Below are 27959 nucleotides of genomic sequence, written 5' to 3'. Positions count from 1 at the left end.
ACCGTCTTTTCCTTGATAGATGTAGTCTGTTAACCTGCAAGTGGTGCGTTTGCTCGAGATCGTACATATATTTGCTCGATTGCGTGAGGATACCATCTTCATTGTGTTTATGGAACGCCCATAATTCGACGGGGATCTGCTCCAACTGGAAGAATTTCGAAGCTGTTTTGGATTCCACGCCGATCGCCAAGAAATTTAATGCTTGTGACACGGATTGGGCGAATACGTTGCGGAAGACAGGTAAGACTGAAAGCGAATTTAAGTATACCGGGACTAGCCACGGTGATAACTTTTACGGGAGTCACCCGCAAGACACACACAAGACTGAAAGCATTTTATTTGATGATTCTCTACCAATTTTTCTATTACGTCATGAAATTATTTTGCCGTTTAAAATCACTGATGTTTTGAAGTATTGCACCTCGTAAAGTAAATCATCTGTTGCAATTGTATAATAATCAAAGGCAATTTATTTCACAATTTTGAATAAAATTATCAGTGATCCTTCAAGATATAGCATTTACTACGTTTTTGATAACAAAATATTGGTACTCAAAAACTGCAGCTCCACTTTCACGGCTAATTATTACGTTCTACCGCTTTATCCTATTCCCATCACCTGTGGCAATAAACCTCTTCCGTACCTTCACCCTACCCTTTCTCCTAGTGACATGGTATGACGAATGGCCTGAGGTGCCTTGCCTATCACATCATACCTTTCCTCTTCCCGTCCCCCCTTCCAACCCGCCACGTCCCTCCAGCGCACCCGTTCCCCACTTGACCAGTCACTAACTCCCACCAACCAAATTTTCATGCATGGTACATACCTGATGGCATCGCTCAGCAATGTCAAGTAATGTAAAAGAATTTATTTTTGACGTTACTTGACATTATTTACGTTTTGCTCAAAACCAAATATTTTTTATTTATCGAGGAATCACTGATGATATAAAAAATGTGGCTAGTCTTCAACTTATTTTATCTTCATCGCAATGGATGCGACTCTTCAGACTCGAATATCTTTCCTGTGTGCGAGGACTGGAACTCATTCCCTGTTCGCTTTACTGATTATTAGGAGCTGAGAAAATATAGGAATAGTCTGTCCTAGTCTGCTTTAGTCATTACCAGTGGAAACGGCTGCACGAGTTGATTGTGACAACAGGACTTGCTTCTACGGTACGAACTGGAAAATAATTTGAGATTATTCTTTCTTAATTTTTCTATAAATTGAGTATTTTTCTGTTATTTTTATTCCTTCCTTATTATTATATTTATTCCTTTACAGTAAAATGGCCAATACCACCAAAAAACGCCGACAACTCTCCATTGAAACGAAGTTGCAAATTTTGGAATCGGTCGACACCGGAGAGAAAAAAACGGCAATTGCAGAGAGATTTAACATTCCGGCATCCACACTTTCCACAATTATTGCCAACAGGCACAAGATGGGAAATGGTATTGAGAAATTTGGTCCGGAAAGGAAGAGGTCTCGGTCATGCAAAAATGACGAATTAGACAGGAAAGTATTTGAGTGGTTTACGGAAGTGAGAAGTGCCAATTTCCCGTTATCTGGGTCCATCCTACAGGACCGGGCGAAAACAATAGCCCTAAAATTAGGGATAGATGATTTCCACGCCTCTAATGGATGGCTCTCAAGATTTAAGCGTCGGTGGAATTTGACGACTCTCAGGGTATGTGGGGAGGAAGCAGCAGTCGACGTGGCCGTGGTGGAGGAGTGGAAGAAAAATTTGCCTTCCTTGGTGGCTGGGTATGATCCCAAAGACATTTTTAACGCCGATGAGTCTGGCTTCTTCTATAATCTCCTTCCGGACTCCACGTTAGCTACCAAGGGAGAAATTTGCCATGGGGGCAAACGAAGTAAAGAAAGATTGACCGTTCTTTTCTGCACTAATAGTGACGGGTCAGAAAAGTTGAAGCCGTTCGTGATTGGTAAGTTTGCTAGTCCGAGGTGCTTCAAGCATGTTAAAAAATTGCCATGCCGTTATGGGAATAACAAAAGTGCGTGGATGACGGCAATTTTATTTAGAGAGTGGCTCGCATCACTTGACGCAGTCATGGGGGGTAAAAATAGAAAAATTCTTCTTTTCCTTGACGGCTGCACCGCTCACAAAACATCAGATATGAAGCTGAGAAACGTGAAAGTCGTACATTTTCCCCCTAATTGCACGAGCAAAGTGCAACCACTCGATCAAGGGATTATTTCCCTCGTGAAGAGGGCATATAGAAGGCAGCTGGTTGAATACCTTCTACCTAGAATAGGAAACACGGAAGACATCAAGTCACTGAAGTGGAACATCCTGCAAGCCATTCAGCGTCTCTGTGTTGCATGGGATGGAGTAGAGAAGAGCGCAATCACAAATTGCTTCAGGAGGGCAGGCTTTCCCGGAGAGATGGACGTCCAAGACGACCCACAGCCGGAGGAGAGGGAGGAATGGGGCGAAGTCGCACAATTGTTAAACATTAAAGGGGTATCTTTCGAAGACTTTGCAAACATTGATGATGGTCTCGCTGTTTTTGGCAAGAATGAGGACCCTGAAATAATCACAGAGATGCAGGATGTGAGCGATGAAGAGAGAGAAGAGTCCAGCAATTGCGTAGTGCGCCCCAGTTGGAAGGAAGTGGTGGACGCAGTAGATGTTTTGGAGCGAGTTTTTATTACTTCAGAAGATGGAATAGAAAATTTGAAAATTCTGCGGCAGGTTGAGCAAGCAGCCAGTAAAGAAATGAGAAAAAGGATGAGACAGACAACTTTGCAAAACTATTTTAAATAGAATAATTTTGGATTAAAAAACTTAAAAACAGATACCGTCTCTTATTTATTAAAAATATTATTTAAACCCATTTTTTCGAAATTTGTTTAAACTTCCTGAAATGTACTCATTTGCAAAGAATATGGAATGTTTCGGCTGAGGTAAGTCTCAAGAGAGCTGACTGTATATACAGCGAGGACAGTAGACGATGCTGTATTTATATTTGTGATGAGGTAAGTGAAGGAGAGATAAATCGAAAGGCAGATTACTAATACATGAATTTTGTCCTCCTTCTGGGTGTGTGTCAAATAAGTTGGGTTACTTGAAGAGCGGCAGACCACAGGGTCACGCACTGTCGGAGACGCATGAGATTTCAGTTAGGGGAAGGGGAATCACTGAGGAGAGGAATGGGCGAGGGAGGGCTCCCCGAAGAAACGTGGAAGGGGAGGGGAGATAACTGCAGCATTGTAGAGAAACAGTCGACTAAGTGCGTAGTTCTTCTTCCTTTCGGAGGGGAAATGTTATTGAATAATAGACATTTTGGAATGAAATGTTTGGAAGTGGTTAGTTTTAAATCCACTCCTTTCCTCCTCATTTCAGTGCGTGCGTGGGGTTAGACTTCTTGCTGTGCCCAACTGGAAACATCTCCACTCCAAATTGTTAGCATGAAATATTACCAGTGCAACTAGAGTTTTCAGATTATCGATCTTCGACTGGTTTCGGCAGAAGTCCTTCCAAGTGTCATAAAAGACGCGAAAAGGAGTGGGATCAGGTTCTTTCACGTGTTTTTATTCTCTGCTAACGTAACGTAACTGATTGCTAACGTAAGTCGTATTGAATTGGTTAGATAGTGCTTTAGTGACTAATTATTCCAGTTTAATAGTTTTGGCCTGCAAATGGCACGTACGAGAGATACGTTCGGTAAAGGACTGAAAAACCACAAACCTCGCAAAAATTGACTAACAATAAGTATGAAGAGGTGAACTGGATGAATTCCCAGCGATTCCAACTGTCCTTATACTCGGGGAATACTTTTTTTGTCGTTTTTTGTCTATCAGTGGGTAAAGTAATTGCGTAAGCTTGGTTTCGCTGAGCGTAGCCCGGGGCAGCCTACTGATGACGGTTCCGGGATTTCCTTCCTTACCTTCCAATTCTATCCTCTCCCGAGGGCGTCGGCGGGCTCCTTTGTCACGACGACCCCCTCCTTTTCCCTACCTTTTTACCACCCCCTCCTTGGGTAACTCGGGCGTATAAGTCTCGGACTTGGTTCTCGGGCTAAAGTTGAAACCGTATGGAGATTTTTAGTCTCTCCTAAACACTGGATGAAAGACGACAAAGCGTGGATTCAAATATTACGTGGCTTACTCGAGGATAGTACTGCGTTTTGGCACCGAGGAATGGGTGTACCAGCAGAATACCGATCGTGTCCAGCTTCTATTAAGTCATACCTGAGAGGAGTATCGGTCATACTGAATGCATTATCATTTGAGATTGCCATTGTTACTTCGATTGCCAACTTCCACGATTTTACTCGCGGTAAATAACACGCCCCACCTAACTTCCATCATCGTTTATAGATATCAGTACACACCGGTCACGAACATAGATATTTACCGGAATTTCAATAGGATGCCAACAATGCACTTTATTTCGTAAGTCTTTGGGCAATATTGCTCTTTCAGGCAAATTTGCTGCACAAAACTGCCATTTGCAATCGACTTCAATTATTGCACTCAAAGAATAATGCCGACTAGATACTCAGGAAAATTATGGATCACTCTTTAAGACGTGATCCTTTGAATATTAATTTTGGCGCTCCTTATAGTTAAAGTAAGCGATGAGACGTAGAGCAGAATGGATGATGAAAATAGTAATTTCAATAAGAAATACGCAGATTGAAAATCACGCGGTGATAGCCACGGTATTAGAAGGTAAAAAATAAAAATTGTTTATCATCACTCTAGGGAAGGTTTTAATGGCGAATGAAGCAAGATTGATAAATTTACTCGACTTGCATCGTAAAGCACACGGAACACTTTGTGCCCCTGAGAAGACGCAACCCGCTCGTTACCCCTATACAACGAAACCCTCTACAGCGAAGTCATGATTTTCCCGGTCCCCTTAAATTCGTTGTACGGAGGTTTTACTGTAATGTAGGCACATGAAATGCAATTGGCAGAAGGTCTTTTGTTATTTACTAACTTAATACATTAGGTAGCCAAAATATTATTCTGAGATGGAATTTTGTCGTAAGCCATGTAGTTCAGATGTAGTCTTCGCTGAAAAAGGGATTTTTGAGTTGAAATGTGTTTATAATTCTTTATTGATGTCTTATAGGCTTTAGAGAAATTCAAATATATCTATTTGCACAAATTGCAGGGTATTACTTGCCGGGTTGGATAAGTAGGTGTCACTCTACCAGCAATGGCCCCAACATCTATGAAACAAATTTGGCTGCCCAATATGTGATGCTTAGGACCAGGAGAGCAGTTCATGCTTTTTAGAACTGTAATGGTTCATTTAGGGTCTAGTGGATTGAGATATTTTAGGTCTAGAGTGGAAATCCAAAAGAAGTTTGCAACATCTATCAGGTGCACCAGACAAAGTTTAATAATGGTATTTCACAAAAAAATCATTAATTGATTAAGTTACATCAAAACACTTAGCTTTTCATCAATTTTTGCAATTTTTTAAATTTAATGTTTTATCTCCATCAAAGCAAAAGATTTTTCAATAAATCTTTATTTTTCATTCTTTATAATAAAGTGCTTCCCAATTTTCCTGTAGAGGAAATAACTTTGGCACTTTATAAACGTATGTACTTAATTTGATTCCCCATGAAAAAAATACACCGAAATACATTTTCTAAATTTTGAGGCCTGAGATAACTTTTTATGACATTGACATTAACTTCAGTCTCAATCTAAAACAGAGGTGGCATGGCCTCTTAAAAACAACTGATATTGCATCGCATGCCTTAAATTACACAACACTCATTTTAAAACAAGCATATAATAATATGTACTCACGTTTATTGTACAGCAAAGCTCCCAGGCATCGGAAGATATCTGCTGCCCTGTCCTTCATTGATTTGCCGGGTTCACAATTTGGACCACCTTTTCCTACATTTTTAGCCAATACTTTTTCCGGAGGAACACAGCATATAACTGGAGCTGGAGATAAAAAAGTATCTCAAAAATATTCCCATAAAATACAACAATTATCTCATTTGAACACTGGAAAACTCAAGGCTTTAAAATAAAGGGGATAGAGGGTTTCACTATATTTCACTATTTACAATGGGGGAAAAAGTATCCCAACAAAAATAGTGCCACCACTATCACTCAATGGAAAAATAGGTTTCCTCTACAGTGAGTTTTTATTCATTGACCAACAAGGGAAATTCAAGCAAAGCAAACCATCTTCATTTTCTCATCGTTAAAATACGCAATGGATAAGTAGGTGTCACTCTACCAGCAATGGCCCCAACTCCATGAAACGGAGTTAGATGGCATTATGTGATCATTGGAGGCATTCCCTTGAATTCTCCTTCACATTTGTTCATGAAACAACAATAAAAAATGGATGTTCTTCTTAAAATAACCTATGGATAACCAATGATAGCTATCTTCTGAGAGAAACACAACAATCAACTAGCGGATTCCATGGTTTATGTGTGTGACAACAGTTGAGTTTGAAAACATTTCAGGTTTGCAAGGACTGATGACCTCATTGTCAAAACATTGCATTAGGATAGAGTTCCCTACTCAGAGATGCCATTGAATCCACGCAAGAGAGGAAAATTAGTAGCCATCATTGAGGTATGATTAACAGTAGCTGAAATATAATGGAAGATTAATAAATAATTATTAAATTATTTATTTATTTATTTATTTCCATTACCCCATAAACAGCACATTTTCGGCCTTTACAATGGGGAGTTAACGATTAACAATGAAGGACATTGACATACGCCCATGCCCTGGATAAGGGTAACTTACCCAGGCGGGACTCGAACCCGCGACCTTCGGTTTGGCAAGCGAGGACTTTACCCCGACGCCACCGAGGCCGGCAATATATAATTAAATATAAGTAGCATGGATGAAACATTAAAAAATTTGAGAAGCGGAGGGAGGCCAACTTTTGGAGTAAAATGGAATGATATACTGTTGAGCAATGAAATTTCACACCATGTGATCAAATGTAGATGTAAACATTCTCATTAGGGGAAAAGGGCTCTTCAAATAGGGTGGTTTCCTATTATCTTTTTATTGCCTAAATCGAAAGATAAGTAAGTATTTCACGCAATTAGATTTTTAAATGACGATATCTATTTTTCGCGATTAAATGAAAATTGAAAATTTTCAAGTGCACGAAAATGCGACGGGTAAGTATGAATGCCGGGAAAATTCCGTGTGACGTCGTTCTAGTTCCCGCTGCCGTGTCAGGTGACCCTGGGGCGAGGCTGTGAGCGCTGATACGACGCAGGATGCTAGCAGGTAGCAGAGTGCCATACTAGCAGGTAGCACTTGGCTTAAATAAGGATTATTAATACCTTATCATACGAAGGAAACTTTCCGACCATAGGCAGTTTTTATAGGTGATTATTAAGACATGCTTCCCTGAGCTCTATGCCTCATGCATGCATTGGTAATATCAGACAATGCAAAGCTCCTATCTACTCGTATAGAAACTAGGTCCCTGTGACATCACATGGAGTGGCATCGCATGGGTGCCAATCTGGCCTTTTTCAAAGGAGGTTAAAATTGACCATTGCCTTTCGTCTATACTGGGATTTCTAAAACCAAATAATTTGTATATTATGAATACACTAATGGTGGGTAACGAATTGCAATCAATGCCTTTTGTTTTCTTTGATAAAGGAAACTACCCTATTGCGGTGTCTTACTTTTTACTAATACAATTCTGCATATTACGTCCTCCATTCAAAAGTAATTAATTGGCAATAATAATAATAATTATAATTCCGACTGCTGCCACCCAAAAACTGTACAAGCATAAAATTAATCAATTTTTTTATGTGACTGAGGTGTGAAATCCAGAAAATAAAATTTCTGATTCAACGTTCAAATGGTAGTTTAACATTTCGAACCATTATTTTATCAATATAATTTGATCGCTATCATGGTGACTTTCTTTGAATGCGCATTAATATCTTGTGCCAAGACATGCCACATCAAGATGGTTCTATACCTATGTGGTTCGCGCCGAGGTGTCCCACGCCAAAACAGTCTCATGTCAAGGTGGCTCATGCCCAGACGTTCTAGACCCAGTTGAGTGCGGTTTGGATTGTCAGTAATCAATATGGCATCAAAATCGCCCACAGCTTGAATTAATCAACTTTCCAATTCTGATTGTGTTGATCTATGCATAAAATTCTTGTGAAAAGAACGTAATTCAAAATCAGTAAAAGATTGCGGGAATATGTTCAGACACTTCATGATAATGAAGCTCATGCGAGACAGAATGCTGTTGAGAAATCCAAATTACAGGGGCTCCTTGACGATTCAAAATATCTGGAGAATGGGACAAACATAATTCTGTAGGAAAGTATAATTGTAGCCACGTGGCAATGGGAACTTCTGTTAGGTGGCCAAGTGAGTGAAAGTGTAATGGACTTCTTGGACAAATTTAGTAGATTCAAGCAGTACTTCAAATTGAAAGATAGTTTAACATAGAAATTAATTGCTGAAATTTTATGTGATAGAGCAAGAAATTGGTGTTGGGCAAATAGCTTTTCTAGAGAAAATGATTTTTTTGGAGGCTAAGGTGGCCTCTAGTGCCCCTAATTATCAAACATATTTAAAGAAAGATATTTATAACAGAATGCAAGGTATAAGTAAATTTATGAAAAATACAATATATGTACATGCAAATCCTTTGCTGAGTACATCATCGTCATACAGAGCATGAATTGGATGCTAAATGGACCCTTTCCCTAAGGAACTCAATTAGAAGTTATTCACAGCAATCTGAAGCCTAATTATAGTTGGCAGCTAATCAACAAGCCGAGGTTGCTTGATGAACTGGTCCATTGGGGCCACACTTACGATGAGAGGTGAGGGGTTGCCAAGTCGTATAGGGAGAGGCGTCCATGCCAAGAAATGGCACACGACAAGATAGGTGATGGAAATGGCATGCCAGGACTACATAGGGTAGGCAAATAGATAACAAGGGAGAGGAAAGGTTAGGGATTGAGAGCTGCAAAACCCTCCTCCTTAACACGTTGCGTACGGATGGCGAGAATTCTCGTCATTTTTTTTCCTAACGTTCCGGACGGATGACGAAGATTCTCGTCATTTAGGCGCGTCAACCTAAACAATTTTAAAGTGTACAATACGTATTTGTTAGTATGTTTTCAGTTGTTGTTCGTCATTCATAATGAATTGATGCATCATAATGTTTGATTGGGTAAAGTTATATTCTAAATATTAGCTTTTTAACCATGTTTAAACCATAGGCATTATGCCCTAATAGGCACATATTTCCAGAATCGGCGTTCTTAGGAATTTAAATACCCCGATACGCAACGTGCTAATGAGAATGAGCAGCCAATGGGTTGCACAGCACCATCTGCAGAGCAGTGTGTCACCAGCACTGAACCAAGTCTCCCTCGCGACCATTTTGGTACTGGCTCATATACAGCTACTGTGCCACTAACCTCACTATAGTATGAATTCATGGGAATTTTTTGTTAGCATAAAATTTGCAAATTCATTTGAATCTTTGAAAAATGTATTAAGGATATTAACAAGAAATTTCACAGGGAGGAATCTATCATCTATACTGCTCTAATTTGACAAAATATGTTTACGAAGTGACTGATGCTAAGTACTGGGCAAATGGTTTGATTCCTAATCTACAGTAAACTAATGTGGTGAAGCTTTTTCGTATTCGGTGTTATTCTCCATCCTTTCCAATGCTCAAGGTAACTCCTAGAATTTGCTACTTTGCATATTATGTCTTTAGTAAATATTTTTTTTTAATTTTCAGAGAAAAGAGAGAGAAAGGTGATGGGTTTCATTCTATAGAGCTTGAACGAGTGTTTAAATAGTAGGTGCAAAGCATCTAGCGTTAAACAAATCGATGTTACCAACTTTTAGAGAAGTTATGAAATAATTTTAGACCTGCGCACGCAGGAAAGGAGACTACGGTCTATGAAGACGCCTCTCGAGTGGCTATGAAGGTGTGCAAACTATGGTGACGCGCTTCTCTTCCATTATGAATGTGACTAAATGGATTTAGCGGTACCACAGGAAGTACTAAACCTTATGGAAAATCCTAATAGGCCAAAAGTGGGTTTTATTAATAATAATAATAATAATATTTATTATACGGACAAATGTCCTTTTACAAAAAATTACCATAGAAATTGTTACATTGAAATAAAATACAAATGAAAGTAAAGTTATACATTTTGGCGAACAAATTTTTTTAATGCATTTTGGGATGAATGAAAAATATCTGATGAGTTACAATGTTTGTTAAAATCCCTCATTATCTGAAAAACTGGTAGGTGAAACATGTAATTGGTTCTCAAATGCGGAATATGAAAAAGGAAGTGACATCTGGAGTGAACTGATGGAACCCTTAGGTTAATTAATGATAAAAGATAAGAACACTTAATGTGATTATTAAGCAATGAGTGTAAAAATATTAGTCCTATTTGTTTTCTACGTGCAGAAAGGGTGAGGATATTGAGTACTTTCAAAATATTGTCATATTCACCACTTTCCCTTACCATTCCGGCCTTAAAGGCCACAAATCTAAGAAATTTATTTTGAACCTTCTCTAGGCCTAACTCATATTTATGATAGAATGGAAACCAAATCATAGAGCAATATTCCAGAATCGGTCTAACTAGGGTGATGTATAGGAGTCTAATACAAGCCATATTATTAAAGTCTCTGGAATTGCGAAAAATGAAGCCGAGAGTTTTGTAAGCTTTTGTAATTGTAACTTCAATGTGGCTGTAAAAAGTTAAATCAGAGTCAAATATTACTCCCAGGTCAAGTTTCTGGTTCACTCTAACAAGGTCTTGTCCAGACATAGAGTAATCGACAAGAACCGGAATCTTAGATTTACAAAAGGTTAGTACATTACATTTACTAATATTTAAATGCAAGGCATTCATTTTACACCATTCGGAAATATTTGTCAGACATCTTTGAAGTACAAGATTGAAGTATAAGACTCAAACAATTTTAAAGGAACATTTTAAATTATGCGATATTTTTGCGTGTAAGAGCATGGAGGAGCATAAGTATTTTGAGAGACAATCTGACGAAAAGAAAGAAGATGGCTGCTGGATTGAACCCTAAAGAAGCTGGACAACTGAGGAAAAAAGGGAATCAAAGGAGAACGTTGAGTCATCATCGTCAATTCTTGTACGGGAAAATACTATCAAAAATTTTCTTCATCAATTCATCCGAAGAAAATTAAACTGGCGAGAAATTAGCCGATTTGTATCTCTACTTTCCTCATGAAATAAACATTAAGGACTATAACCTCAAATTGGAACTTCTTCGGGGAAAATGCGTCTGCCAACTGTGATAGAGGTATATGCAAGAACCAAGAAACAGCAATGCTCGTTCCCGCAACTTTAGCTGACGCAAAAGTCATAACTTCGTAAGATACATAAAAGCTAGTGTATCAGAATTACTAACGTATACAGAAAAAGATGGTAATTCCTGTAAATAAGAAAAGAGGGGTGTCATCAAAGGGTTCCATTTTATTGGAATGAAAGACTATACTCTTGTCTGATGAAAAAAGGCAAGTGGACTTATCAATAGAAGTTTAGAGGGGAATGTGTGGTGTTAGTTGAAGAAACAGGGTCCCACTTTTGGAGGTTTGCCTCCCCCGTCGGAGGATTAGCAAAAGTTATAAAATCTGCGATTATCGATTCCTTTCCGAGTGAATATTAGGTACACAGAATTAAAAAGGATTTGATTATGATGGTACCAAGCGAATACCGCCCAAAAAGGAGGCATCATCCCTTTGCTATAAGCATAATTCCAACATCCCTTGCAGTGTGGGTAAACTCTTCTCGGGATTCCCACCGGGTTAATTTTTCCATAATGGCCAACATTTCAAGCTCCGACTGAGGGCTCATCCTAAGGGATAAATTTTGTTGAACCCCGAAAAGAGTTTACCCACATCATTCGCCGGGAAAGCATCAAATCGTATTTCATCCCTTACAGTGGTCTATTTGCTAATTGCACTATGTTGACTTTGATTTGCGACATAAACGTTGGGAGGGTAATCTAGGGACCCAATTTGCGTTTCTGCAAGGATGCGTTTGGTGACCAATCCGAGATTTTTTTAATTGCTGGATTTTAATATCGACATAAAGGCTGATGATATATTGGAGAGAGACTCCGGTTCCTTCGGCTATATCTGAGCTTAGCGCTGTGGAATTTAAAAATCTATTGATGAAAGTTCAACTTTAAATTTCAATATTCCTTTTATTATACATACGGACGAGAGATTCGCGAAAGAATTTACCAAAACTTTGTTGAAAGCAGCAAAAGACGAGGAATGACACTAACATAAGAAATACAGACTGGAAAGCAGGTAATTGAGTAATTCCTTCGTGATTGTTCCTCACTGGACGATGCTGATACATCAAATATTAGTAAGACTAACGAAGAAAGACGCACTTGGTGTGAATTTTGTTGCATCTGGGGCGTTCGAGAGGAGATCGGGGAGGGTACGCCGGCGGCCTTCACCCTTATTCATCCATTTAGTCACAGCTGTCGGAAAATACCGGAATAGAAATGCATAACCTAAGTTTCCAAACCTTCATAGCCACTCGAGAGGCATCTTCATAGACCATAGTCTCCTTTCCTGCGTGCGCAGGTCTAAAATTATTTCATAACTTCTCTAAAAGTTGGTAACATCGATTTGTTTAACGCCGACGAGGCGCCAAATAAGGGACAAGTCGTCTCACTACGCATCGCATTTTACCTTCTACCATCTTCTGATTTATATTATCAAAGACAAACGACCTCCTAGCAGCATGCGCGGGATAAATTTTGCTGTATTAGAGGCGTGGGAGGGGGAGAAGCGAGCGTGGAGGGGAAGGGATCGGCCTGCGGCTCTGGTATCCGCGATGCTGCGTGGGCGTTGGAATATTTTCTTTGCGGACGCGGACTCAAATTAGGAGTTTTGTGGCTAAACGGTGGCATATACGTCAAAATCCACGAAATTTTTTCCCTAAAAGAACAGGCACTCGTCAAAATCTATAGGGAATGACCATAAAATATTGTATTTTTCGAATTTTGACCCTCCCCCCCTAAATTGCATTTGAGCGAGGGTCAGGGGTTCACGTACAGGTCTCAAATTTTTCAGGCCTTATTTTTGATCGGTCCTACAACTTTTTTTCATTGGGCCAGATGGATTTGAAAAAAATCGATTTTTGCGATCCGCCCTAGTACACAGTTGATATTGTCAAAACTTTGGGTTTTAAAAAATACCATAATTGAATTTCCCCTCATCTCCATCCTAAAGGCAATGCATTCTCAGAAAGAAAAGGAAATCAATATGCCATAGAGAAAAAGTAGCAGCTAAAATTTTGTTGGGATACAGTTTTCTTGCATAGGTCATTAGGTCAGGTCAGGTACAATATGTCAGGAACATCTTTGCAATACACTATAGCTACAATAATTGAAAACTAATAAAATAAAAATAGCATTAACTTTACCCCTTTCTCCTAAAAGCATATATTGAAGGTGATTCACGGCAAATCTGATATCACCATTAGCTACATCCACAGCATCATCAATGTTCATCAACTCCATATCACTAATACTTTGATCTGTTCTCGCAGCTTTCAGAATTCTCTCCAAAGCTTTGAACATTAGAGTCTTATTTACTGGATTAAAGCTGGAATGAAGAAAGAAACACAGCTTTGACCAGGCAAAAAACCATCATAAAATTCACCTTTGCTACATAAAGATTTAAAGTCTTCCTTTGAAGAAATATTTTGGAAAAATCCTCAAATTAAGAACTTTACCTTATTATTTTTATCTGATGTTCCACTTGTAATTTACGGAATAACTTCTCCACGTTCTGATTTGTTCCACTAGCAAGGATGAAAACAAGTGGACATCTTCCCACTTCTACATACTTCCTGCAAGTGAAGAGAGTGACATTAATCATGAAGTCAGGGTTGGATCGTTACAGATGGGCATCTAATGATGTATTTTGAATAGGGATGGACAGATCCAGAATTTTTCCAGATCTTGATTGGATACTCCATTTCAAGTGTCTGATCTTCGGATATTTTCACATCCAAATGTATTTTTTAATGCCTGCCATAAAGCAAAGTAATTATTCAAGTTTCCTCAGGTACATACAAACAAAGGAATGCTACTTAGATTGTCATACACATTTTAATGTTTTTAATAGGGTAGTTTCCTTCATCAAAGAAAACGAAAGGCATTGATTTCGATTCGTTACCCACCATTAGTGTATTCATAATATACAAATTATTTCGTTTTAGAAATACCGGTTTAGACGAATGGCATGGTCCATTTTTATCCTCATTTGAAAAGGGCCAGATTGGCGCCCATGCGATGCCACTCCACGTGACGTCACAGGGTCCTAGTTTCTATAGGAGAAGATAGGAGTTATACATCGTCTGAGGTTATCAATGCATGCATGAGGCGCAGAGCTCAGGGAAACCTGTCTTAATAATCACTTATTAAAACTGGCTAAGGTCGGAAAGTTTTCCTCGTTTGATAAGGTATTAATAATCCTTATTTAAGCCAAGCGCTACCAGCCAGCAGGGTACTCAGCTACCCGCTAGAAGCCTGCGTCGGATCAGCGCTAAGCCTCGCCTCAAGGTCACCTCACAGGGCGGCAGCGGGAACCAGAAATACGTCACACGGAGAGATTTCCCGGCATTCATACTTACGCGGCGCGTTTTCACGCGCTTGAAAATTTTCACTTTTCATTTAATTGCGAAAAATAGATATCGTCATTTAAAAATCTAAAAGCGTGAAATACGTACTCCACGAGTAATAATCTTTCGATTTAGGCAATAAAAAAATAATAGAAAACCACCCTATTATTAAAAAATATTTTTATGAGCTTTCAAGTTATTTTATAAAAACGAACTTCACACGCTCCGCATCTAAACTATTACGCTTGGGTTTGGCAATGAAAATAGGTTTCAAACTGCGAACAAACCAATCGCCTGTACTCATATTTTCCTTACAAATATTTCACCCAAAATTTATAACTTTCTCGTCACATGACCAGTGTTTCACCAGCAAATCCTTCAGTTGTGGCGAGGTGGATTTTGCACTTCCTCGTGATAGTTACACGCCACAATGCGCAAACATGCCATACAATGAGTTCTCCTTATCTCAATAAAAATGTTTCTACACATTAATGGTATTTTTATCGGTATATCATGAAATTAAATTGCAAATGCGCAATCTGCAACACAATCAATAATGTTAAGAACAACATTGATGTTTTATGCAACAAGTTGTGGGGATAGAAAGAAACAACCGCACAACGAGAGGAAGGGGAGTGCAGCAGAAGTAAAGGAGAGGTGGAGTGGAAGAAGCAAAATCCCTCCGTCTTTCAAGCAGCAAGGCTATAAATGAGGGAGTCAAGGACACACATGTCAGATCTTGCTTTAATGGTCTTGCTATATGGTGGGTCACCATAATTTCCGTGGAATTATGGTGACACACTCATTACCGATCATAAATTGGTTGTACATTAAGTCCTCTTCTTACGAACATTCGATTTATGAACTTTCAGAGACACAAACATTTGAAAATTTCAAGTGTGTCCATAATTTCAAATTTGGAGCCTTTGGAGTTGGCCAATGCGACATGGTGTGGCATAGAGGGACTGGCACTTTGTACACAGTCTGAACAAAGGATCAATTAATCTGTCAGGAACTGTTCAGCATATTGCCTGTTCTTCCTTCCCACCTGTTCTTGCATTGCACGCGCAGCCAGGTCAGTTCATCACAATCGTGAGTAAATGCAAAATTGTAATGCAGTGTTGCATTCTGTAGGATAACCACAATTTTCGATACCTTGCATAGGTTATTCAACTCACGAACAAGGTCTCGGAACGCATCTTGTTCGCATGCCTAGGACTTACTGCATTTGGGAAGATATCAACCCTTGATTACATCATGCAGCAGCCAAGGAGTTTGCGTTTCACACATGGATGCATCTGATGCAAGATGATCATGACAACGGGAAGGGAACCTAGAAACTGCCAAATGAATTCAGAAGGCAAGAGCTAGGCAGTCGAAAATTATGTTTTCCCTAGGATCACTTTTCAAGCAGATGACTTCAAAGCCAAACAAAAATATTTTAAGATATTATTTTGTAAGAAATTCACCTCTTTTGATGAAAAACATTCTAGAGAGTGCAATAGACACTTAAGTTCATTTATGTGATAAGATACTATGGTCATTTCAAATCTATCTTTTGTCAATTTGATTTCCATCGAGCTATCCCTGGTAGATATGATTATTCTACAGTGTAATTACAGTTACATATTATCTAGTTTTTTTATAAATGATACTTTATGATTGAGGAAGTTCTGGGATTAATGGAATTCACCCGCTCTCTTCTATTAATAATAATAATAATAATATAAACGTGTCTTCATTCGGGCAAGGTTGAGACTAATAAGTCCCCTCTTTCACCTAATCCCTTGATAGCGTCATTGCAAACATTTAAAAACAGTAAATAAAAGTTTACAAAACAAAAAATATACAATATACACTATTGGTGAAATGTGAAACAAGATAAACGAGTACAGTGGAATCCTGATTTAACGTTTCTCAGGGGGGACAAAATTTAAAACACTAAATGCGGAAAAAAACTAAATGAGGAAAAACTAAATGACAATAAAGTAGATGGTGGGCTACAAAAAGGAATCAATTCATTGACTTTATGTGAACATACATTGAATTTGGTGGTAGCATAAATACAATCACTTAGCATTCACCAAAAACCACACTAAGTCATCTGCATTACCACATAAAATCTACACATAGACGAATTATGGTTCCAGAAAAATAACACACAATCTAAAAAGATAAAAATTACATTCACTATATCCCTCTCCCCTGGCAGAATACATTGAAGGTGATTTACTGCAACTCCAGTATCACTGTAAGTAAAAATAGAATTCCAGAGAGTTTCACCTGATTGTTTTCTCCAGAAGTGATGAGTCTAGGAGATATATATTTGGGATGTCTTCAACCAGCAGCAGAGAACCCTTAGATGTGGACCCGAAAAGGTCCTCATACCTGCTAGCTCGAAAGAGGAAGTCCTCAAACTGTTCCACTTGATTGGTAGAGCCCACAAATTCTTGACCTGAGGACAATGAAACCAATTAGTTAAACCAGTAGAATCAATGGAAATTGTTAAGTACATACTCATGACCAAACATTAGGTAGATCTCATCCTGATTTGTATGAAAATGATGTTCATGTTACCATTGACTTAGCCCTTAACTGCATGAATTTCTATACACATGCCAAAAAAATATTTTCTTATAAAAAATATCCAGAAACGCTTCAATCACTATATTTAATTAACTTTTTCTGCCATTTTTTTTTTATTCTTAAGGAAAATTTAAAAAATATGATACATAATGGTTATAGATAAATTTTACATTAGATGTATATGTAACACATCTGATACACATACTTATTGAAAACTTCACATTGGCACTCCTCTAACTTTTCTAATTATTTTCTTATATGTAATGATAACATAATTATACTGATTACTCTAGAGATGGCTTGGAAAAACCGTCAGGGTGTCATGCAGAGAGCGGACTTCCTTCTACATACCCACATAGCACAAAATACCTTCTACATGTCCACAAAATGTCTAGAATGTCTTAAGCTAATGTCTAGAAAATATCGTGTAATATGTATCGCACGTGCACAAAATGACTTCATCTATCCATCCACCAAAAAGCATAGCAGTTATAGTTTTTTTTTCGAGATTTGGGTGCTTTCTGGCTAATTTCACTGGGAAAATACAAATCGAGTCTCCACTAAAAAGACATATCTAGGCATCTAGTAGATATTCAAAATATCCAAGACATTGAAGATATTTTCTAGACATCTAGAGATATTGTCTAGACATTTAGAAGATATTTTGTGCTATGTGGGTAATGAGATGCTGATCGCCTATAACACCTACTGACAGCTTCAAGAACCACACAGTGCAGCAGTGGGGTGTATCATACCTGATACACCATGTGTTAGAGAGGAAGAATTATTCCCTTCCAAAATAACCGCACTGAGCGTAGAGTATCATATATGATACAAAATGCAGTGAAGGGTAAGTGATACAATATCTCACGTGATTAGTAATGCTACTTGGGACAAAAAGAACAACAGTGTTACGCCCAAGGTGAAAATTACAGAGCAGGCAAAGCGATTTGTTATTAAATTGATTCTGAGGCTTAAGTTTTCAGAATGATGCTGTTTTTGTGCACCATGTATATATTATTGTAATGTGATTGTCTTGGAATGCAGACTGATTGCATCATATAAGAGAAAGAAGACAGTTTGTTCACTTGTTTTGTAATAGTGAAAGTTCATGTTTTTATGACCAATAATTAGGGCATGATTCAGTTAGGACTTTGATGGAAGCCTGTCATAAAGACCAATTAGAAATGGAATTAGTTTCTACGATAGATTCCTGCAACATATTTTATTGCATTTGGTGACACTGCACTGCAGTACTTCAATCACGTGCTGTTAAGTTGGCATCTACTTGAAAATTGCCTATATCAAGTTCCTTTTTGATAGTTCTTAAATTTCACACACTGAATGAGCTTTTTAATGTTAATTTATTTATTTATTTATTTCATCACTAAAAACGGCACAAAGGCCTTTACATTGGCTGTTCCTAAATAAATAATATATAAAGATAACAAACAATAGCACAGTAAATGAAAAGTAACAGTAAACAAAATTTTTAAACGTGAGAAGGGGCACTATTGATTAGACAATGGTGAATTATTGAGATGGTATTTTAAGGTGGCTTTGTAACTAGTAGCAGAGGAAAATAGGTCCAGGGAAGGGATTTTCGAAGCGATGGAGTTAAACAAGGAGGGGATTCGGAAGAACAGAGAGCGTTGAGAGATGGAGAGACGGAATCGCGGAATGTGAAGCAGAGAGTTGTTTCGTAAGGGGCGAGGAGGAATATGAAATCGGAAAAGAGGGAGAATTTTGTTTGTCCGTAGAGAACCACTAAAGACTTTATGTAGAAACATGAGATCTGATAAGAAACGGCGGCTTGTTATGTTAGGTATCCTGAGGGAGGAAAGGATAGCGTCACGGGCGTAATATCTGAGTGTGGGGATTCGATGGCGGACTACTGCAAGAAAGAAGTTTAAAGGACGGTTGAGCAAGCTTAGAGTAGTGGGGCAGGCGGTAGACCAGACTGGTGAGCAGTATTCAAGTATGGGGAGAATACAACCGAAAAAAACTGTTCTTAATGCGGTAGGGTCGTGAAGGTCTGTTAGTCTATAAAGCATACCAACAATGGCCATTGCTCTCCTCACGATCAGCGAAATATGATCATGAAATTTTAATTTATCGTCAAAAATCACACCAAGGTCGCAGTGGGAGGTTACAAGGGGGATAGGCTTATTTAAAAGGCAGTAGGAGTGCTTCAGGGGATTGTTTTTCAACGTGAATGTCATCATCACCGATTTGGAGGGGTTGACCCGCATCAGCCAAGTCGAGCACCAATCGGTGATAAAATTGAGTGCCGATTGAAGGGAATGTGAGTCGGTGGGGCGATCCACTCTTTTAAAAATCTTGCAATCGTCCGCGTACAACACAACATTGCAGCCAAAAGGGCTGATACCATCCGTAATATCGTCAATGAAGAGTGCGAATTCTATTACATTAACCTTCCTCTAATTTTATAACTTCTTCAATTTGCCAGAGTAGAATGCAACTTCCATTAGGTGTATTCTAAAATCTAAAAATTAAGGCTTTTGACTTGCTCCATGAGTATAATGCATAATCAATAATTTTTTTGCATCTGATTTTTCAAAGCTCAACTCCTAGTTGGTCAGCCTATATCATGTGATAAGAAAATCAGATTTAGGAAAAAGAAAGGGTTCTTATTTTCCCTCAAATAATTCCATGCAGTCAATTTCATATGACATCTCTGTTGCAAAGGCTATGATATCGCTCAGGGAAATGACATTTTAAATTTTTTTCATAATTTAGCAATATCAAAAACTTTCCATAACAAACTAATTTAGCTTAATAGCTAATGTGTATGGTATATGAACGCCCAAAATAAAATTGCATCTCATTTTTTTTTTATTGAGCAGCTCTTGGAATGGAACAGTGCTTGAACAATTGGAACAATGAATTCTGCCATCACTCTCTCTGAAGGAGCGTCTCTCAAAATTTGATCCTCACCTTAATTCCCACTTGAATTTGTAAAGAGGGAGCAACTGACAATATAGCCCTTAGCCTTGGTAAATTTTCCAATCAATTCTTGTAATAAAAGAAAAATCAGACTTGAATATCAAAAGCCTTTCAAGAAGAATATAATGCAATACACTTAGCACAAATAGTTGGCATTATTTTCACATTGAAATAAACTCTTCCATTTAGAATATACAGTAAAAGACTTTACTATTAACCTCCATGTGAAAAAAGCTTACAAAAACCTCCTTATAATGCAGTCATAGCCACTGTTCCAAGCCCTTCTGATTCATAATGCAACGAAAAAAAACTCCCATAACAACCTCCATAATTATCAAACCTTCCCATTACGAAGTCAACATGTAGACTCCAGTTACGAAAATTACCTTTCTACAAGAAAATAGTTCACTTATAAATTACTTAAATGTGTGTTTATATGCAATTTAAAATCCAAATTCTTAATTAACCTATGATTTTCTTTTTTGTGACCTACAGTATTGTTACATCAGACAGGTCTTGCCAAAAGCTGTGCTGCCTATGAGGAGCAGGTGTACCAGCATGGCCTAAGTGGTTTAACTTTAACTAAAAACAAAACATGCTTTACACAGCTGAATATTTAATTTCTATAGAATAAGTTTCTAGGGAGATTCAAGCTTTCAAATACTTTCAAAAGTTGTTTAAATTTTGAAATGGACAGCATAGAGGGAGCATAATCAAAGATTCTTTTCAAACCATTCCAATGAATTTCAAGCATAAATATCCCCTGCTTTAAATTATTTGGCTTATCATAGGAAGGCATTGCACTTGAAGCATAGTTACCTAATTGTTCAAAAATCCTTCACTTTAATTGGCTCGTCCTATTCTTGGTCATCACCATTTGTCGGCATTAACTTGAGCAACTTTTTATTGATAATATTTTTCAAGAACTTCTTGACAGTGGTTTGGAATCAAGTTCTTCATCGTGATACATGAAGGGAATCATTTTCTATGCAGCATGCATGAAGATTGAGAGCAATAAAATAGGAATATACAATGCATTTTAAAGCTTATCCAGTTGCTTGACACCATGCCTCTTCAGATATAACGGTAGAAACTTTTCTTGATCCAATGGTCACTTAGGCCGATTTATCTAAAGCAGCCCCTATATAGTTATGGCATGTATGACATCAATACAAGAAAACTTACTGGAAGTACCAGCACCACCTGTCTTGTAGTTCGATGGGTTTATCCATTCTTTCACTCTACATTCCATGCTCTTAGCAAGCACTTGCAGAGTAGCGGTCTTACCACAGCCACTGGGTCCCACCAGCACTCCAACGGGGCCAGTCTGCGAGAAAAAATTACCACGTTTATAGAGTTAGACATTAGGCTGAAGCTTATGAACCGTGACTGCCAAAAACTCTCATCGTAATAATAGGTATTTCATAAGAAATCAATCCATTTTAATGACATGAACAGGTTAGTTCGTATTTTTCGTTCAATGTATTCCTCATGTTATAACAACACCATTAAAAGGGAATAATCAACAAAACAAACCCCCTTTCTTCCATGAACTGCTGCGGTAAGCCAAGTTTCTACCTCGTGGACCTTTTTGATGTGTACAGCAAGGTGGTCTTTACTGGTCGGCTCGTAACTGTCAACCCATGCCTTCTCCTTTACTAATTTCGGTTTACTAGTGACACCTTCTCTCATCCTCGAGGAAGCTATACGTTCCAGAATTGGTCCCGGGATCCCTCCATCCTCTGACTCGAACGTCGGTTTAACCCAGCTCTATAATAGCCAAGAATACTATGATAAACACTAGCAAAAAACTAAAGCAAACCCAAAAGTACTTCCTAAATATTCTTTAACTTCACAAGACTACAAATAATATCTAAGATCGATATATTATAAATATCAACAGAATATTACCATAGCTCTAAAAGACCATAAATTGTCCCGGAAGTTGTGATGCAACTTAAATGGGATGAATACAGCTTATCTGGCGAAATAGAAACAGATAATGCCCACCACAAATGGCGTATGAGATTTCTTGTCCCGAATAAATATCTGCAGCCAACAATTACATGCTATGACATGCTACACGTACGGCGGTTCGGCTTTTCAAACCAGACCAAAACAAATGAAGTGATACCACTGCTCTTAGACCATTTAAGTAAGTAGACGTGCCATTCGGGCGGAACGCTGTGGCCAACATCGCACGGCGGGGAAGTGAGTGGGATGAGGGAGCGTGACGTCACGGTTGGGACTGGGACGATATTCCGTATGCGCGCTTGAGATATTTTAACGCTCATTCGCTGCAAAGTCGCTGAAAAGGGACGATATTGGGCACGCAAAATGATTATACACTTAATAAATATATTTTTACGATGAACTAAGGCATTTTATAGCCTTGACTGTGCGCAAAAAGCTAAATAAATCAAGATAAAGCTAGAAGCGATCGTATTAAATAAATTGATTAAGAATGTCATGGGCGTACCCAGCGAAGGCCAGGGGGAGCAGCTGTCCCCCTAGAAGCAAAAAACGCAAAAGTCTTTAAGCAAAATCAGTACTGAATTGGAACGAAAGTATTCAACAAATTTTCTTCAAACCAACGAAAAATGATATGTATTAGTATAAGTTAAGTAACTGAAATAAAACTATTTTTTCAAGGAAATGATCTCTTAAACTAATAAAGCGCTGTTATAATGTTCTTATAATGTTGGTTTCATTCATCTTTTCCATGCTAAAATGTCACAACTTGGCTTGCCCCCCCTCCTAGAACATGGCTTCCCCCCCTAGACCATGGCTTTCCTCCCCCTAGACCATACCTTTTCACCCCCTCTAGGTAAAAAGAAGGGGTCCTGGCAAGTATCACGTAATTTTTTCCGCAAAAACCAGTTTATTGCGATCTCGGTAATATTCAATAAAAATAATTAAACAAATCGTTTTATTTATAAGCCCAGTACAATGAAGCCTAGATTAACGTATTTACACTGAAAATACGCATTTTTAAAAATCCTACGTGAGATTAAAAAGAAGGCGTGGAGCAAAATCCCACGATATTTCACAAAGAGTGAAGGGAGGGGTCCATAAAAAGGCAAAATTATTTTTGAAATATTCCTTATTACTAGTAGATTAACCTAACGGTGACATTCCTAGAAAATGAATATTAAGACTGTCCCAACGGTCGTGTGTCATTTTTGACCCGTAATTTTAGTAACTTTGCATCGAGCAATATTCATAAAAATTGGCACATTTATGGGGAAAGGTCCTAAGTTTTGTTGAGTTTAAGGAAAATTTTTACAATTTTGACCTTTTGACCTCACAATGTGGGTCCAAACCAAAAATTTTAATTTGCCTTATGTGGTTTTAATGTAAAAAATCGAGATTGAAAAATGTCTAAATTTTATTGACCAAAAATGTCAATACTTGGGTTTTCGGACACAAGAAACCTGAAAAAAAAACACATAAGGTCATAAGGGTGGCAAAAAGAATAGCATACCAACAAAGGTGTCGATCCATGGATTTTATAGGGCACCCAAGTCATTGTTATTGTCCAAATACCCGTATTATTCACTAATTGACCTCCAAGGTTAATACGGAGGTCAAAGGCCGTAGAGGTAAACGTCCGGCCATCGTGACACCCAGGTTTCGAACCATATGTTTTCAAGGGTGCCAAAGTCGATTTTTCAGTTAATAGATCCGTATTGTTGATTTGTTGACCACCGAGGTCTCAATGGGGTCAAAGGTCATAGAGTTAAATGTCTGGCCATCAAGACAACAAACGTGTCAAACCATAGGTTTTGAAGGGTCCCAGAGTCGGTTACGCAGTTCATTCATCCGTACAACAATTTATTTTGACCTCCGAAAATCATAATGGGGGTCAAAGGTCATAGAGATTTTAGTCGACCGCTTTGACTTTCTGACCGCTTTTGATTCAGATATTTTAAACTTCATTCGCTACTTCGATTACCAAAATGTTATCTCCCTTAATAACTTAAATAGCATTTTAAAAAAGGTGATTGTTTGTTTTTAAACTCTAGCTTTTGAGGATTCTTTTTCAAAACTCTCTTCTACAATTCTAGGACATTAAGCCTGATATAGAAAGTAGGAATTCATGGTGTGGTATAATTTAAAAATTCTATCTACAGCTGACGAAAGAGGTAACTAGCGCGTTTTACAGTAACCAAGTACATATTTTCTTATACATGCGACTTCCGCAGTTTCACAAAATTCTTTCAGCATTTGAAGACGCACAGTGTAATGTAGAAATAGAAATATATTTTAATGACAATATTTTCCACATCTGCGGGCAACAAAACAGCAGCTGTTTGAACGGCCTTATGTATCATGTGCGCTGAAAAACCGATTTGATAACTTGTGATGAACAGACCTTAGATCTGAAGGAATGACTATAAAAAATAGAATGGAAATACATCCATCTGCTAATGCTAGTTTCTTTTCTTCGTTTTCATAAATTGTTTTTACTTAAAATTTCTGTATTTTGGAGGAAGATAGAGCAGTATTTAAATATCTTTTATGGTCTTGCGTCTCCAACTGCTTCGAAATATCATATACTGCCGTGAAAAATAGAAATTTATCCGTTACATTTCACACATTTGACAGAGTAATCGCGTCTGGATTTTTTTAATAATATGAGATTCACTTCTTAGATGATCTTTGAATCCACATCCTCTTTTCTTACGTATTGTGACAAGAATATAAAATTAAATTATGTCGTAAATTGTTTAAAAAAATTTAATTGAAAACTCTGTAAGTACATACGTACAAAATTACATAAAAATATTTAATAAGTTCTTCAATATACATATTAAATATAATTGATTGTTATAAAGCAAATTTATTTTTAAAATTATTTTAATCCAATCCTGTCTTTCTTTCTAATTATAAGTATGTTAATAGGTATTATTTATTCCCAGAATTTTCCGTAGCGTACGTAAATCGTAAGTGTCACTTGCAAAGCCGGCGCTAGACCTTTTTCCGCCATCGCAAAATATATATAACACGAGAGCAGTCTGCTAAGTAAAAAATTATGCATTTATGAAATAACTAAATTACTTACGTAAATAATATGAATGCTGATTTGTTGACATCCCTTTTTAGTAGCGCTAGCGCGCAGCTCAATTTGCATCGCATAATTGACCGTTTAAAAATTACTCTATGAGAAGGCGTTACTTCGTGGACGACCGGCAAATTCTTTACACCATGACCCTTTTCCTCTCTAAAATTCCCCCCGTTTACAACTTTTGTACAAGATTTCATGTTTTTATAACGATGTTCCGAATGATGCTAGATCGCTAACGAGATAAGAAAAAAATCTGCGGAAGTTTACAAAGGGCTTTGTCTTAATTTTACTGCCACAATATTTTTTCGTCGCTGCCAATGCCAAAAAATGCCAATGTTCATTAATTGTAAGTTCACCAATCCAACCATGGCTGAGAGAATACTTCTCGTACATAACACAATAAATATTAGTACTTTTAATTGAAAAATCGCGAAGAAAATGGTCAAAATACCGCAGTGATACAGTGAATCCCCATTCGTAGCCATGCGCTACGACGATGAGCGTCCCAACCGTGACGTCACGCCGCTTTAAAAGTGGGTGGGGAAGGAAGGGAGCGGAGGGGAGATGTTGGCCACACGGCGAGACATGGGTAGGGGTGGGGAATGGCGGGTCTAGTTCTTATATGGTCTAAGCCACTGCTTCCAAACAAAAGAGATACAAATTGCGTGAGGTGAATTTTTGCCGTAAACAAGGGGAATCCATTAAATTCGTGGCCGTAAATCGAGTTACATGGTACCATGAACATGTTCGTGCATGGTACATTCCTAGAGTATTTATGCCGTAAATATTGCACATGCTTATAATTGTTGCCATTCAAGGATATTAGAAGTCGATCATGAATTGTGATTTGAATTATCCGAATTTGTTCGTTATCTCCGCCCTTTTCTGCATAATCTGAAGTTAGAAAACTACGTAATATGTAATTATGTAGCTTGTAACTTGGCCTTGCAATCAGCCTCTTGATGGAACTTGAGCATTATTTCCATAGAGAGTTATGTATTAATCATGATTATTTCAGTAAAGGAATAGCCCGCCATGCGCAGCTTTTTTAATTCCTATGCATACATTTTCTTGGCATATCTTTTATATTCGCATTTGACGACTGGTGTGGTATGTATATTTGTTCACTTGGTAGTAGCTTCGAAGCGATCTCAGTAGAGATGCTGGAATGTGCTATTGCGAGACGGAATTGCTAGCACTACCATGTGACCTCTCCTTCGAATTTTAGGTTCAGCAGCCTGGATTTAACTTTCTGGCTTTAAATGAGTGTACCTCCATGAAAATATTCCAGTCTTATCTGAGAAAAAAATGTTAGGACAGTCTCCCATTTAGATTCTGTGATCCATGGGTATGGATCTCTCACGATATGAGGCTGGTAAAATCTGCTTCGTTCCTCATGAAATTCCAATGGATGCCTTGCTGCATGGTTAACAGAACCCTATGTTACTGGTCTGACTCTTGGTTCATGAGAAAAAATATATGTGCAAAAGGTACTGCAGATAAAGTGGGTAAACCCCAGGTTTTTGAGTTTTGTGTAATTCCTTTGGATACTTTTTTTGACGTGTCTTATATATCTTTGTAGATCTTGACAAAAGAAATTACTATTATTATACCTTTCAAAGAGCCCTTCTTCTGAGGAAAGAAATATGTACAATGAAATGAGACCGCCATAATCTGAAAATCAATGTGATGAAACCAAAATACCTCTGATGTAGGGGTAATAGAGGCCAGATGTCCAGCAAGGATTAGCATAGTTGCAAGTTGGACGATTCACCTCCCTCAGGAGTTGCATTACCTGGGACAGGGGAGGCACAACCGACATCAAGCATTGAATAACCTTACTTCGTGGCATTCTAGGCTCTCAGCCAAAAGGCTACTATACTAACAACTAACTTGTAAGTCCTGCTGAGGAGGCAAGGACACACTGAAAACAAGACAAACTCCATTCACCAGAATCATGGGCCATCAGAAAAACTAATGGAAATAAGTCTTCATGACATGGTACTGGAGGATTATATACTGAAGTATTTGTATCTGAAATTCCTTGCCAGTGTGGTCAACATGAAATCACTTGAGCCCCATGGCAAATATGAAGGTAATCTTACAGTACCTGCTCTGATCCATATATTATGATGCTTCTGAAATATAAACAAGTAAATGATGCAGGGGGAAAAGGGGATCAATAGTGACATTGCTCGACCAAAAACTTTTCATTAAAAATGATGCATGCATACAAGAAATGAAAATTCTTATCCATCACATTGAAATCTATGATGACGCTGGCATATATGCCAACGAAGATATGCACAGTTAAGCCCACATGGCACCATTTTTCATGCACTAATCCAGGGAACATTTGATCAACACTTCCATGGTACCATAGGTAAAAAAAATACCTTCTGAGAAAATTTACAATTTCATCAAATCATTAGCTTTGCAATTTAGTTCATTTCTTGGCCTGTGATTGTAAAATTAGTATTTTCATTTACAACGGGTGACATGATACATACTTGTTGCCACGTGCAGACTGGCAGTAGGTATTGCATATTTATGTAATCTGGGACAGAAAACATGATATAGTCAAATATGTGCACAACCAGGTGCAAATGTCGAAAGGTTCCTCCCATTACTTTCACCTCTG

General features: G+C 38.0%; 1 protein-coding gene across 2 annotated transcripts in view; it reads right to left on the bottom strand.

The window, feature by feature from the left end:
• Positions 1-22372, bottom strand: part of LOC124171045 (cell cycle checkpoint protein RAD17) — a 61960-nt gene extending 39588 nt beyond the window's left edge. For both annotated transcript variants that reach the window (XM_046550193.1, XM_046550194.1), the window contains exons 1-7: positions 22162-22372; positions 21787-22020; positions 21436-21577; positions 16981-17152; positions 13807-13923; positions 13495-13676; positions 5801-5944 (exon numbers count right to left, since the gene is read on the bottom strand). In XM_046550193.1, the coding sequence (XP_046406149.1) occupies positions 5801-5944; positions 13495-13676; positions 13807-13923; positions 16981-17152; positions 21436-21577; positions 21787-22020; positions 22162-22164 (994 nt within the window). In that variant the 5' untranslated portion in view covers positions 22165-22372. The remainder of the gene's footprint in view (positions 1-5800; positions 5945-13494; positions 13677-13806; positions 13924-16980; positions 17153-21435; positions 21578-21786; positions 22021-22161) is intronic.
• Between the last annotated feature and the right edge of the window lie 5587 nt (positions 22373-27959).

This window comes from Ischnura elegans, chromosome X (genome assembly GCF_921293095.1).
Source record: "Ischnura elegans chromosome X, ioIscEleg1.1, whole genome shotgun sequence".
In the NCBI taxonomy this organism is placed as follows: Eukaryota; Metazoa; Arthropoda; class Insecta; order Odonata; family Coenagrionidae; genus Ischnura; species Ischnura elegans.
Note: the sequence above shows the minus strand (reverse complement) of the source record. Positions and strands in the feature narration are given on the sequence as shown.